The sequence below is a fragment of the Artibeus jamaicensis genome, unplaced genomic scaffold (genome assembly GCF_021234435.1).
Source record: "Artibeus jamaicensis isolate MK-2021 breed Jamaican fruit bat unplaced genomic scaffold, CSHL_Jam_final contig_797, whole genome shotgun sequence".
Taxonomy (NCBI): domain Eukaryota; kingdom Metazoa; phylum Chordata; class Mammalia; order Chiroptera; family Phyllostomidae; genus Artibeus; species Artibeus jamaicensis.
This window is the reverse complement of record NW_026521977.1, coordinates 2,482,059-2,497,631: the sequence shown is the minus strand read 5'-3', so window position 1 is coordinate 2,497,631 and position 15,573 is coordinate 2,482,059. Positions and strand designations below refer to the sequence as shown.

Below are 15,573 nucleotides of genomic sequence, written 5' to 3'. Positions count from 1 at the left end.
GACAGGATTTGATTTCCAAAATATATAAAGAACTCATACAACTCCACTCCAGGAAGACGAAGAACCCAATTAAAAAATGGGCAAAAGGTTTGAACAGACATTTCTCCAATGAGGATATACAGGAGGCCCAGAGACATATGAAAGGGTGCTCAGCATCACTAGCCATCAGAGAGATGCAAATTAAAAACACAACGAGACACCACCTCTCACCAATCAGAATGGCCATCATAAACAAATAAACAAACAAGTGTTGGAGAAGATGTGGAAAAAAGGGAACCCTAGTGCACTGTTGGGAATGCAGACTGGTGCAGACACTGTGGAAAACAGTTTGGAATTTCTTCTGAAAACTAAAAATGAAACTGCCTTTTGACCCAGCAATTCCACTGCCGGGATTATACCCTAAGAGCCCTGAAACACCAATCCAAAGGAACCTATGCACCCCAATGTTCATAGCATCACAATTTACAATAGCCAAGTGCTAGAAGCAACCTAAGTGCCTATCAGTAAATGACTGGGTCAAAAAACTATGGCACATTTACACAGTGAAATTCTACGCAGCAGAAAGTAGAAGGAGCTCCTACCCTTTGCAACAGCATGGATAGAACTGGAGAGCATTATGCTATGTGAAATAAGCCAGGTAGTGAGGGACAAATACCATATGATCTCACCTTTAACTGGAACATAATCAACAAAAGGAAAAAGCAAACAAAACATAACCAGAGACATTGAAATTAAGAACGATCTAACAATAGCCAGAGGGGGGTCAGGGACAGTGGGGAGAAGGCTTTTTGGGAACCCTGAAGGGTGTACTACAAAGGACACATGGACAAAACCAAGGGGGAGGGTAGAAGCAAGGGAGGGAAGTGGGTTTAGCTGGGGTTGGGGGAAATGGTGGGGAGAAAATGCAGACAAGTGTAATTGAACAACAATAAAGTAATTTTTAAAAAGTCAAGAAAATAATACAATAATTAATAAATAATAATAAAAGAAAAATTAGAAAATGAACAAAGACATTTCATCAATGAGGAGATACAGATAACAAATAAGCACATGCAAAGATGTTCAACATCACTAGCCCCTAAGTAAATGAAAATTTATTGACATCAATTAAGAAAAAGTTCCTACATTTAAAGCCCCTCAACAGACTTCAGATTTTAGGACCTAGTTTAAATTCTAGACTTGACATCAGTTGAACTTATCAGTTAAATATTTTGGATGTTCCCAGTTCATGAAGATATAAACAGCATGTGTGAAAATTAAATTTGGAACATATATGTAAAAGGTTTTTCTGAAATATAAAACATATGAAAATATGGGATATTATTCCAACATTATTTTGAAGCTAGAGAGCTCCTGCAATTAGAAAATGAAATTCTTTGTTCTTCATCCCTTCCGCAAAGTAATTTCCACCTTTGTGGTTAAAGTTTAAATAAAACTGACTTAGTAGGAATAATTTTAAAATAATAATGAAGAACATAGGGCAAAGATCTGAAGATGTTGAGATGGCCTTAACATTTTTTGGACCAAATGTTGGCTTCTATTATCAGTCCCAGGAAATCATCTATGCAGCAGTCCTAAAACTTCTGTTAAATTAAGGTTTAAACTTTTTTCAGTGGTTAAGAAATCTAGTCACATATCAAAGAAGCATATTTAAGGAAAACAAAAGCTGTCCTGCCTTTTGACCGCAAGTTGGGTGCTTTTTGTCATTGGTGTGGTGCCTGAAAACATGATCCAATTTCTATTTAGCTATTTCTACAGAACCTGGAAGAGCTAAAATATTGCAAACAATGGGGCCTACTGTTTAAGAGAAGGTACTTAAAAATTCCCTCCAAGAAGTGTAAATATTTCAAAGTGCCAGTGTGGAAAAAACGACTCCAGGTCTCCTCAAAGGATCTCACACAAAATAAAAAAACCCAATTCACAAGCTTTTGCTGTTTTCAAAAAAGGAGAGGGAATAGGACTACGGTTTAAAACACCAGAATACTGCACCTAGCAAACTAAGGACTGGTCGGTGGGTGTAAACCGCTGGGCGTACGTTCCTTCGGCGAGGGGTACCACTTGTAAGAGGCGCCAAGTCAGATCAAGGGATACCCTTTAATGCTATCCCTACCTACTCCTACATGGAGCCTCTACAACCCTATTTGGAGTCACCATCCAAGAGTTCTGGCGGGAGGAGTACCCCGAAGAGCGTCCGGCTCAGCTCTCCGCTGGGCCTGCTAGGGCTCCTGCCTCGCCAGCGTCGGGGAGGGGCGGAGAAGGGAGGGGGCGTTTTCTGCCCAGATTCCAGTGGGAAAACCAGGAAAAGAGAAGGCGGTCGCGTAACTTGGACCAGGGGTGGGGCTGGGAGAACAAAGAGGTCGTGATAGCCCCAGCTGCGCTCCGATCCTCTGTGTACGACTTCGTAGCACTGCGAACCCACACAAGTCATCGCGGCCCCGGAGGACGCCAGAGTCTAAGAGCATGCAGATTTCTTGAGTCCAGTCGGGCCCTACAGGATCACAGATTCTGTGTGGTTACACCCAGGCAGCTGCGATCTGAAAAAGGGTCCGGGCTGACTTGGACCCAGGGAAGTTTGAAAACAATCGCTTCACGTCTGACAGCACCTCGATTCACAGCTCGAACAAACTCAGCGCCGCGGCTGCGGCTAGGCGACGCCTCAACCGTGCTTGGTCCTTTCCTTTGGTCCCGCCCCACCGCTCAGCGTGGATTGGTGTTGGAGAGCAACTCTGGCGCTGATTGGGCATCGGGGGAGTCGCTCGCCGAGACTGTAATTTCGGGTGCTCCAGGGTGCTAAATTTATCTTCAGAAGAGCGACCGTGCCAGCCGCGAATCGGATCTCTGTGGAGGTGGCATAGGCGATATCCCTGAACTGAGAGCATCACCTTGTCCCCGAATGCTTCTTTCTTGTTTTATTTTTCATTGCCCCGCTCCTCCCGCCTCACCCCAGTCCGCGACGACTGGCTCTTGACCCTGTTCAGGCCTCGGTGAAGGTGAGGACCAGAGCCGCCACGGCGGCTAAATGGTGCGCTCTGAAATGGCCGCTGCCTGGAGCTGTGTAAAATGGCGGCCGCAGGCTCAGCTGGGGACCGCGGCGCTGCTCTGCAGCCCAGCCGCAGCGTAGACCGTTCTCTCCATCATCGATGGAGATGCAGTGGAAAGATAGTGTTAGGTGATGAGACGTGTTCATGTGGCTGTTAGCCGAGGCGGCCGTCCGGGGACGTGAGGGAAGAGTTGTGTAGGCGAGGGTGGGCTCCGACAGGAAGCGAACACAGTTGTGCAGGTCTAGGAGCTTCACGCAACAGTGACAAGGAGGAGTTGAGGGACGGCTGCCCCGGGCCACACATGACGGTGACCACTGCTAAAAGCACCTAAATAGGTGCTGGAAGGGAAATTCATACGCACCTCCTACTTAGGCTTTCAGAATGGACTGCACTCCAACCCACCCCCCCTGCTCCTCAGAGTATTCAAAGGTGGAACCGCCTGAGGGGGGGGGGGTGTGAAGGGATTGTGCCACCTTTTCATTTAACCGGATAAAAAGTGAAGGATGTGCTCCCACCCCTACCCCCGGTGCCCTACCTTTACTGAGAGTAGCATAGAAACTTTGTTCTCAAGGGAGACCAGACTCTTTGTCCTTACGAGATTCAGGGTAGCATCTCTAAAGAGGTGGGGTTAAGGCCTGAAAATAGGCTTCCTACTCCCAGTATCCTCTGGCAGCGGAAGAGAGGGATCAGTTTTAAATCCTCCTGCAGCCCCACGAAGTTCTCTGTTGCTAAATCCAAATAGGGACTATAGGAAGCTGCCAGATTGAGATACTAGGCTTTCTGACTGTTGTAACCCATTGTAATCCAATTCTCTCTGCACCTTCCAACTCCTGGTACCAGGTATTTTAGTGCTTGGGAAATGGAGACTATTCAGGTACACAAAAGTAATGGCTAGGTGGGTGGACTCAGCAATCGAACTTTTTGGGTTCTATTCTCAGTTTCTCACTTAAAAGGTATGTTAATGTAGTACTGTGACTTAACATCTGATTTGTTCATCTCAAAAGTTATTGATAGTCCCCAACTCTCAGGTTTGTTTTGAGGATTAAATGAGCCAATCTATATGAGAGATTTAGCAGTTACTGGCACATTATAAAAAGTCATCACTCAGTAAACATTACTAACCTTGGAGGTTGGTTATTGAGGGGACAGAAACAGCAAAAAGCATATGTCATGTAACACTTCCATGTATAGAGTGCTTCCATTTTAGGTTACTTTCAAAGAATAGTTTGAGACAACTAAGGAGTAGCTGTACTTTCAAAATTTAGGTTTAGTTTTCAAAAGTTTTAAATTTATTTCTATGAAGTCAGTGGGTAGGGGAGCATCTCAAAACAATGAAATGACCAGGGTATTAAACAGGACAAAATATTAACATGTTTACTAAGTATTGTTAGGCATCTTCTGTTTCAGTTTAAGATCAGGATTGCGGTGATGAATCATTTGCACTGCCTGGATCTAAAAATTGTAATGGATGGTCAGTTCGGAGTTATGTAATTAGTGCTGCTTTTGCAGTGTCTAATTTTAATTTTTCTCATTCTAGGCTATTGGTTACTTTCCTTCCACCCCATCCCTTAATTTTATTCTTTTGAAGAGTCTTCATTTCAAGATGCCAAGGTGGAGAGGGTGATTCCAGAAGGGAGTACTCCTCATTTCAGGTATCTTACTTACCCTCTAGCTATCAATAAGAAAACCATTTTAATTCAGGATTTAAGGTGAGAATACAAAGATGATTCTGTAGCCAAATCATAAAGTTTAAATTAAAAGTAGCTGTATTTGGTTGGACACTAAGTTCCTATTTCTTAACTTACAAAGCTAGTGTTCTTTAGAGGTCCTAACATTTGTGTTACTTTTCATTTATGCTTTTTAAAATATTATATAAGGAATAAACCTATTAAAATTAGAGTTTATGTTTTCTTTAGGTCTTAAGTTTTCATCTATAGTATCATGGGATGCGGAGTAATCAGTAAGATATACATTACTTTGAATGAGTCTTAATTTGGATAATATAAGTATTTATGTAATTTTAAGTTCAAAGAAATAGTAGGTAGCTTTTGGTCAACAGTTTATTTAGAACACAACAGAATTCTTTGTCTTGCAAAACTTGAACTGTTTTTTTCTTTTTAATCCTCACCCAAGGGTATGTTTATTGATTTAGGCAAAGAGGATAGGAGTGTGGAGGGGGAACATCAATCAGTTAACTGAACCCACTACCTTTTGATGAATGGGAGGATGCTCCAACCAACTGAGCCACCCAGCCAGGGCTGCTTGTGTGTTTTAAAATAGCTCATTGCTAGCCCTGAAAGGAGCCTTCAGATATATAATAGTATCAGCAAGGAATGTATCTAATGGCAGTAGGCATCAGAAGTTAAACGAGATTCCAAGATACCATGAGAAGGGATTGGTAAATTATGCTCTATGCTGTTTTTGTAAATAGAGATTTATTGAAACAGCTATCCCTATTCTTTTACGTATTGTCTATGGCTGCTGTCATGCCACAACTACAGAATTGAGGAGTTGCACTGGAGACCATATGGCTCATAAAGTCAAAATATATACCATATGGCTGTTTACAGAAGAAGGTTGCCAGTCCCTGCCATGGGACATACTCTTCAAGGTCCCTTAAAAACACATTTCTCAACACTTCATTATTTCTTAACCCAGTGATTCCCAAATTGTGTTGTATTGAATATTTATATTCTCTAAGTTAGTGTTCTGAGAAAAAAGGTCAATGCTAACAATAGATTTTTTCATAGTTTATCTTAACTGTAAGTTTAAAACTACTAAACTCATTTCTATAGCTTTCATTTTTATGTGATAATCTACCTTTAAGAAAAGGTGTGCCATACCTGAGAGCACCAGGAAATCGCATGAGAGATCACCTGATAGACGAACGTGATGTTCCATCTGCGCATTGATGCATAGGCAGCATTTACAAATTAACTGATGTGTTGCTATAGATCATCTCTTTGATGATTGCTCATCTTCTATGTATCCTGTCTTACAATTTCAACAAATCTGTGATACTCGATGTTTATTCTAAACTAACCATGTTTTGTACCACAAATACATTGCCTGTGGATCTATTGCCGAAACAAGGAAGTCTTAAACAAGAAGTAGAATCATTTTATCAAATTGTGTCTGATTCAAATGATCAAAAAGTTGGAATATTACAAAGTGAAGATGAACAGTTGCAGCCTTCAGTTTCTAAAAAATCAGAAGATGAGCTTTCCAGGGTCCAATTTATATCCAGTTCCAACAAAATAACATTTAGTAAGAAACCAAAAAGAAGAAAATATGATGAAAGTTATTTGTCTTTTGGATTTACTTACTTTGGAAATAGAGATGCTCCTCATGCTCAGTGTGTGTTATGTAAAAAAATTTTGTCAAATAGCTCTTTGGCCCCTAGTAAACTTCGAAGACATTTGGAAACTAAACATGCTGCATATAAAGACAAAGACATAAGCTTTTTCAAGCAACATCTTGATTCACCTGAAAATAATAAACCCCCAACACCTAAAATTGTCAATACAGATAATGAAAGTGCTACAGAGGCATCATATAATGTAAGTTACCATATAGCCCTGAGTGGAGAGGCTCATACTGTTGGAGAATTGCTTATCAAACCTTGTGCAAAGGATGTCGTGATGCGGATGTTTGATGAACAATACAGTAAAAAAATAGATGCAGTGCAACTATCAAACAGTACCATTGCACGTCGAATTAAGGATCTAGCTGCTGACATTGAAGAAGAGCTTGTTTGTAGACTGAAAATTTGTGACGGGTTTTCACTGCAACTAGATGAATCAGCTGATGTTTCAGGACTTGCTGTGCTGCTTGTGTTTGTTCGTTATCGGTTTAATAAGTCTATCGAGGAAGACCTACTTTTATGTGAATCTTTGCAAAGTAATGCTACTGGTAAAGAAATTTTTAACTGCATCAACAGTTTTATGCAGAAACATGAAATTGAATGGGAAAAATGTGTTGATGTTTGTAGTGATGCATCTAGGGCAATGGACGGGAAAATTGCTGAGGCTGTCACCTTGATAAAGTATGTGGCTCCCGAAAGTACCAGTAGTCACTGCCTATTATATAGACATGCACTAGCAGTGAAAATAATGCCCACATCTCTGAAAAATGTGTTAGATCAGGCAGTGCAAATTATCAATTACATTAAAGCTCGACCACATCAATCCAGACTACTAAAAATTTTATGTGAAGAAATGGGCGCTCAGCACACAGCACTTCTTCTAAATACAGAGGTGAGGTGGCTTTCTCGAGGTAAAGTTCTGGTAAGACTTTTTGAGCTTCGTCGTGAACTATTGGTTTTCATGGATTCTGCTTTTCAACTATCTGATTGTTTAACAAATTTATCTTGGCTGCTAAGACTTGCATATCTTGCAGATATTTTTACTAAATTAAATGAGGTTAATCTGTCAATGCAAGGAAAAAATGTGACAGTGTTTACAGTATTTGATAAAATGTCATCATTGTTAAGAAAATTGGCATTTTGGGCTTCATCTGTAGAAGAAGAAAATTTTGATTGTTTTCCTACACTTAGTGACTTTTTGACTGAAATTAATTCTACAGTTGATAAAGATATTTGTAGTGCCATTGTACAACACCTACGGGGTTTGCGCTCTACTCTGTTGAAATATTTTCCTGTAACAAATGACAATAATGCTTGGGTTAGAAATCCATTTACAGTAACTGTTAAACCAGCCTCATTAGTGGCACGGGACTATGAGAGCCTGATTGATTTAACATCTGATTCTCAAGTGAAACAAAATTTCAGTGAACTTTCCCTGAATGATTTTTGGAGTAGCCTAATTCAAGAGTACCCAAGCATTGCAAGGCGTGCAGTTCGTGTACTTCTTCCTTTTGCTACAATGCACCTGTGTGAAACAGGATTTTCATATTATGCTGCAACAAAAACAAAATACAGAAAAAGGCTTGATGCTGCACCTCATATGCGGATCCGACTTAGCAACATTACACCTAATATTAAGCGGATATGTGATAAAAAGACACAAAAACACTGTTCTCATTAAAATTAAAGGTTTTGCATGTCTCGTGATGACCAAATATAAGATGAAAATAAAAGATGATTTTATCTCTGGCATTTTGGGATTTTAAATAAAAGTATTTAAATTTTTTTCTATTAGATTTTAAGAACTAAATCAAAAATGTAAACATATTATTATTGGTATTTCTTCATCACATTATAATTTCAAAGGGTTCCATGGTCTTAACTTTATCTTGATTCACAAGATAAAGTCTCAATTCCTTAGCATAATGTACCTCTTTTTAGGATTTAATCCCTACCAATCTTTTAAGCCATGCCTACCCTGCAGCCTAGCAATCAAATGGAATTCCATGCCATTTCCTAAACATCACACTCTTCTATGCTTTCAGGTCTCAAAAAACTATTACTAAATTCTTGTTTGCTTTTCAACACTTTGATTTATCATAAGTATTTTTATTCTCTGTATCTTTCTATTTTGGCTTTATTTTTTTGTGCCTGTCTTAACTGTGACAGCTTGGTTGTCTCATGATTCCCAGTTGGACTGAGGTCTTAAAGGGTCTTATCCACCTCTGTGTGTCCATTATTGGCAAAAAAAGCCCCTGTGAAGTGTGATGCTTAATAAAGGAAAAAATGTTGAAGGTGAACAAAAAAAATTTGGAATAGGGCATGGTGGATTATATGTGTATATTCTACATGTTTACAGAATGCTACCCTTTGATTTTTGTCTGTTATTTTTGTTACCTAGAATTTATTGTGACTGTTTACAGAGGTCACTAAGAATGTCATAGCTCTGAAGAGAGGAAATATGAAGAACTTTTTCAGATATCTTTGTTTCTTAGTTTCTACATACATTATTGAATATTTCATACACTGTAGTCAAAATCCATGAGATTTTACTATACTTGAAGATAATTGGCCTCAAAACATCTTATCAATTCATTAGAATACTATGAAAATTTTCTGACATTCCTGTCTGTGAGCTCTTCTTCCCATATCACATCACCCAACACAGATCACCATTTCATTGGTAATCAAGAGCTACTGCAGATAGCCATTTATTTAATCTCACTTACTCAAACCTGTCTTGCATTTGGGGGAGTAGGAGTACCTCTTCTCACTAAGGCAGAATGCCGTAGAATTTAGGTACCTGCTCCACTGCTCAATGATTTGACATTGGGCAATGGAGCCTTCGTGAATCTCAGTTATCTCATTTGTAAAATAATTATGCCTCTGTGAAGGGTTATTATTCAGATTAAATGAGAATGTATTAAAAACTGGGTGATCAGAAATAGATATGTGACATAATGTTAATCAGCTTAACAACCCACAACGTTCGGACCAACTGATATGTGACATATGTTAGTTCCCTGCCATATTCAACTATGACCCAGTTAAACTTCATTCCACACTCAGACTTCTAGTCTTAAATTTTTATTCTCTGGAAACACAACAGCTCTCCAGGTGAAAGGACCTGAGGTAGTGTAATTAAGCATCTGTAGCCCATGCTTTTTCCCCTTTGTCACATTATTAAGCACATATTTATTTGTCAGTTACCTTACTAGAAGCTTGTGTGTTATCTATAATCTACATCAATCCTAAGGGATTGGGTAATTTTTGAATTTGGCTAAGGTCATACAACAAATGGCAGAACTTAGTCTAAAATGGATCTTTTCCAAAGACAAAACCTTTTATAGTTACTGCCTTTCAGATTTTTCTGATAGAATCAAATAGTGACTTGGAAGTTTACCTAAAATGTCCTACCAAAATCTAAGTGTTTATTTGAAATCCTGTGTGTATGTTGTGGGGGATGTCTCTAAATGCATACAAAATTAGCTATCTCAAAGTATGAGTGCTTATTTTAAAATAAAATATGTAAAAAATAGGGATTAATTTGCTCTCAAGTAAAATTAATTTTCCAAAAAGAATTCAATGTACTAGTTCATACCTGCAATACTTTTTATCAACTCATCCCAGAATTAAATCTACCCTAGTTTGAGAATCATGTATAATGCCATAATATCTACAGCTGGCTGATACTTCAAATCTGATAATTAGACCCCTTATGAGATGGCTGAACCTGAGTCCTTGATTAGATTATCTGTCAGCCTCTTAAGATGTAAGACCTTTTGTGCTCTATTTACAATTTTTTCCCCTAACCTCCTCTAAGGTTCTAGATTCCTACATTTAAACTCAAGTCCATTGACTAAGTCCATTTGTTACTAGATCTCTTCAACTCCAACTCTACCCAACTTGGTTCTTGATGCCAGCTTCTCACCTGTTTTATAATAATATTTTAAATAATATTCTCATGGCAACTACCCTTCCTGCCTGTGCATGAAACTAAAATTCCCCTAATGTGTCCAACCCGAAAGGATTTTCCCACCTTTAATCCCTGTGTTTCTAGTAATTAAAATTGTCTTGACTTCTTAGGATTATTTCCTATGTCAATCTTGTAGTACTACCATACATACTTAATTATACAAATTATAAACTTGTAGCTAAAACTTTTTTTGGATCATTTACAGAACAGCAAATTTCCAGTAAAAAAAGTGCTCACTTAATTCCCTACCTTAAAGGGTAAAGTATTAATGTGAAATACCGTTCAAACAAACATTATGAAAATTAGCTTTAAAATCCTTAGCCTCACTTAAATAGATAAGGCAGTAACTGCCTTTCAAATACTCTGGAAGTATTTAATAAGCCCTCCCTGTTACCTTAAAAATGCAATTTTCCTCTCCCCAAAATAATTCTTGAAAACTGCCATTAACTATGTAAAGCTAGGTGCCTCTGAAACTTGGCATGTTTATTTACTTTCATCTTTTAAAGTTCTTAAAACTCCATTGTTAATTACAATGGAAAGAATTCTGAAGCAGCTATCAAGAGACTTGTGTTCTGCAACTAATTAACTGACTTAGATAAGTTCATCCTCTCTAGACCTTAGTTTCTTCATTTATTAAATGAAAGGGGATGAATTAGAATGAGCCCTAAAGTTCTTGTCAAGTAAGATAAAGATTTGAACCTAAATAAAAGCTAGCATGTTGGTAAGATATGCTCAGTTATTTGAAATACATGTTTTTTTCTTAGAAGCCAAGTTTTTTTAATGAATCTTGCCATAATACTTTCTACCAACCAAATTATAAGATGTATAAATTGCCTCATCATGAATACTTAGTTGGATGGAAGGAATGAAGTGCTTTTCCAGAAAGGAAATGATGGGGTGGGAAGGAGAATAAAGGGAGATGTACTTTGAAATTTAGAAAACATTAGGAAAACTAAAATATGTCCAGTTATGATTATATTGAAATCCAGTATAGATTAAGGATTAACTAAAGTGTCAGATAGACTGCAGTGGCAATAGCTGACTGTATCCCCAACAACTTTTCTCTCCCATACCATACCCTCATTTCTTCCCCTGCATAATCTATGTACTTAAACAAAAGCTAACCCCATTCCAGCTTTCTTAATTTTGTCTTAAAATAGTAGCTTTCAAATTCTTCTCGACTTCAATTCACAATAAGAAACTACATTATAATACAGGTGTGTACCGTATGTGCGTGAACACCAAGATTTCATAAAGCAATACTAACCCCCTATATATGCAGTACAATCTCAAGTCTACTTACTTTTTTAAATGATTATGATCCAAAGATTAATTTCAGGATCTATTCTTGGATTATGATCCACCACCATTTGAAAAACAGAGTGTAATGCCATTGCCCTTACAAAAATTGTTCAGGAACTTGGATCTAAACCTATTAAGGCAAAGTATTACTCTAGCCACAGGAGTAGCATGTGACCTAATACAGGCTCGTGAAAAACAAGGGCAGTATTATAAGGGGCTCTGAGAAAAGTTGTTTCCCCACTCTTAAGAAGGAGATAAATGTACTGTATATTTGAGAGACTTGGAAATACTGCAACTCTAGCTACAGCATGGGTATAAAGCCAACGTATAGAGGAGGACAGAGCAAAAAAAAATGAGAAATGAAACCAGAGCCCTGGTTGAACCACGCTTGATCAATATTCCGCCTTTAATTTTTTTGTTACCTAGGCCAATAACTTGATGCTTAAGACATTTTATATTGGGTTTCCTATTGCCATAGGCACAATCATTTAATACTGTATAATCTGAAGGGAAAACTACATAAAACTATAATTTATTGTAAAATTAGCTGCAGTGAAGAAATGAGTGCCATCCCAAACTAAATTTGATTTCTGGTTATTCAGCCCTCTACCATAGTGCTATTTAAAACTCTGCTACTGGTAACATTTTATAGACCAGAAGCTAAATCAGCACATATTTTGATATCAGATCAAATGCCATTCATCAAATGCCATTTATTACTCTTAGTGGAACAACTGGGTAATATATGGATTTTACTTAATCTCCTATGCTGGACTAGTTATAAATTGGATATATAATTCAAATTAGAAATTAACCTTGGGAACAAATCTGTTCATTTTTCCTTTAATTTATAAAAGACCCTGGTAAATACGGAATTTTTAAAGGTTTATTAAGTCATATGCTTTGTGGAAGAAATAGAAATAATTTGAGTAGTCCCCTATTTTAAAAGTTGCTTTCTGTCAAAGTTGTAAACAAGTTCCCTAAAGGATTATTTTAACTCTCAGAAGAGTTATGTGTTGACAAGGCAAAATCTCACATCGCACTTAGCATGACTTTCTTGACAAATACCTTTGAGCAAAATAAACCTTTTCCCAAACAAGCTGAGACTTAGGTTTAAGGTGGTGATCTAAATGCCTACTTTTGACTTTTCCTAAAATTTGGTAGGTGTGCTGAAAGAAATACCAATTTCAGACTAAATCTATAAACAATACTAAGAAATGGAGTAATGGTGTCATAACTCAAAGAATTTACATTCTAGTGGGAAAGACAAGCTGTTAATTGCTATGTAGAAAATAAAAGAGGTTAATATGAGAGTAATGAATAGCATCAACCAAATTAATTTGAGAAGGTCTTTTCAAGAAAGTGACATGAGAACTGAAGCCTGAGTGGTAAGGAGTCAGTCAAATGAAGAATGGGGGAAGTATTACAGATGGAGAGAAGGCAAGGGCAAACAAGTTTAGGGTGTTTGAGGAATAGAAAGATTAATATGTCTGGGATAGAGTACCATGATCATGGTAGATGTCAAAGAGGAAGGAACCAGATTATATAGGGCATCAGAGGCTAATATAAGGAGTTTGGATTTTGAGTACATTGGTGTTGCAGACTCTGTCCAGCAGAGTCTTCCTGTTGTGGTTGAAAACGAGAATCAATGCACAGGCAACAACAACCCTGTGTGGAAAAAGGGAACAGGCACGACTACTCTCTCAAGGGGGGAGTGCCACGACCCTTCCCTAGACAAGCTTTTATTGTTTTCCTGGGGTCTTATAGATTTATTATCTATCACACAGAACATTATTGTCTACATTCTAGGTACAATCAAGGAAATAAAAATAGCATGCAGAGGGGGATAGCAGTGAGTTCATTAGCTCTGTCCTTGGGAGAGCTCACAGAGGCTTTGAAAGTTACCTTGAGGATAAACAATATACATTTGTTGCTTTAGATCAGGGTGAGGGAGTTTTAGCAAGAGCAAGCCATAACAGTCTGTATTTTCTAGGCCTGATTCCCTCAGGAAAACTTGGTTTGAAGATCTGGCTCCTGCCCACCACTTCGCATCTGTAGGTTTTCCATACAGAGCTGAGTCACATTTGCCAGGTCAAGACAAACCCGTCCCCTACAATTGGGAAGCCATTGTGGTTCTCAAGCTGGAGGAGTTGCAGGTTAAGGTACCAACTCCAAGGGTCATTTGTAAATGTGTGAGGGCATTGAGGGAAAAGCTATTATAAGGGTATTTTAGATCCATTAATACAGTTAGAATATGCACCCACATAGGACCCTTTATTTTGAAGAGCTTAAAGTTTGGATGATACTGGGACCTTCATTACTTCTGAGACCCAGAACTTTAGAGACTTCACTTTGAAAAATATACATATTAGTTGAAATATTCTCCATGTACATTCTTAAGAGCAGGGAACATATATTGGACCTGTTTTCATCCCATTATAGCACCGTGTTAAACTGTGGCACTGTTTTGTGGCACAGATTTGACAACCATCTGAATTTGGGAGCAAACAAAATTTAATGGCAATTTTGTCATAACAAAATGTGTAGCATTAATCAAACACCTATGATCTATAAAATGTCAAGATTTGGCTTTCAGTCTGTTTGTGTTGAGTGAAGGGATGAATGTTTCCAAGTCTTGTCTAGTAACTCTTCAAGTTGGCTGCTACCATCTTGTAAAATGTTCTTTTTGCTGCCATAACTCTTCCCCACATTTCACCTGTTCCTTAAGAAAGATAATTCCTTTATTCTTAATGGGTAGAGGAGTAAAAGAGACTTATCCTTTGGAAATGTCACTGTTGGAATTTCATTTTTTATTTAATTTTTCAACTTCTTCCACCAGATGATTTCAAGACTTTATATAAGAAGTAGCTCTAAAAGAAGGAACTACTACCTTTTGCAACAACATGGATGGAACTGGAAAGCATTATGCTGAGTGAAATAGGCCAGGCATTGAAGGACAAATACCATATGATCTCACCTTTGACAGGAAGCTAAAGAATAAAACAAACAAGCAAACAGAATAAAAACAAAGACGCTGAAATAGAGAACAAGTGGGCAGCGACCAGAGGGGAGAGGGAAGGGAACTTAAGGGGAAAAAGGGGGGAGGGATTTTGAGGAACAAGTATGAAAGACACAGAGATGAGGACTGGGGGGGGGGGGAATGGGAGGGAGGGGGGAGACCGGGCGGGGGGGGAAGAGAAAAAAAATGTACTTGAAAAGTAACTAAATAAAATTAAAAAAAAAAAAAGAAGTAGCTCTAGCTCCCTGCCCAAAATATGTAAGGGAAATTCAGGTCTGAATGCTACAACACTGGGTTGGCTCAGAATGGTAGAATAAGATTTTGTTACAAGGGTTTTCACCATGCTACTAAAACAATATCTTAAAAAGAACTGGATGTTCATTTCCAGAGCACTTCATAGGTGTTGGGCAATTTGGCAGTAGGTTATATAATCATGTTACAGTTATGGAAAAATTATTGCCTGACACTTAAGAGGTACTTCTGGTTTAGAAAAGTACCTTTAAAATGCAAAATGTTAGTTTGCTGTTCTACATGTATAAATAAAAAGGTTAGACATCATCTCTTATAAGAAGTATAATATCCTGGTATATGGTCAAAGCCTCAAATGCTTTTAGGGTTCTTAATAGGCTCCCAGGTTCACTCAGCAACATTCATTCACCATTTTTTCCACCAAGCACCTATTTCAAGAAGCAGTAGAGAATACACCTACTTTAACAACATTTCACTTTTCAACTACCTGTCACAGCCTTTATTAAATACACATACAGTATTCCCCCCTTTCCCAAGGTGCATATGTTTTAAGTCTTCCAGTGGATGCCTGAAACTGCTAATATACACAGTTTTCCTATACATACATATCTATGGTACACTG

General features: G+C 38.1%; 1 protein-coding gene across 5 annotated transcripts; it reads left to right on the top strand.

Moving 5' to 3' along the window:
- The first annotated feature begins 2,402 nt into the window (after positions 1-2,402).
- Positions 2,403-14,754, top strand: ZBED5 (zinc finger BED-type containing 5). 5 transcript variants are annotated; one of them, XR_005080917.2, is made up of 3 exons: positions 2,403-2,990; positions 4,579-4,693; positions 14,523-14,754. XR_005080917.2 is itself a non-coding variant. In XM_037133817.2 (3 exons), the coding sequence occupies exon 3, from the start codon at positions 6,008-6,010 to the stop codon at positions 8,084-8,086; it is 2,079 nt and encodes a 692-aa protein (XP_036989712.2). In that variant the 5' UTR covers positions 2,417-2,990; positions 4,630-4,693; positions 5,869-6,007; the 3' UTR covers positions 8,087-8,155. The 5 variants fall into 5 exon arrangements, 4 of the variants coding, with proteins under 4 accessions (XP_036989712.2, XP_036989711.2, XP_036989709.2 ...); XM_037133817.2 differs by lacking the exon at positions 14,523-14,754 and adding an exon at positions 5,869-8,155 and having other exon boundaries at positions 2,417-2,990; positions 4,630-4,693; XM_037133816.2 differs by lacking the exon at positions 14,523-14,754 and adding an exon at positions 5,874-8,155 and having other exon boundaries at positions 2,417-2,990.
- The last annotated feature ends 819 nt before the right edge of the window (positions 14,755-15,573 follow it).

Excerpts from the sequence above, each read along its gene's own strand:
- ZBED5 (XM_037133817.2), top strand. The coding sequence starts at position 6,008 with ATGATTGCTCATCTTCTATGTATCCTGTCTTACAATTTCAACAAATCT.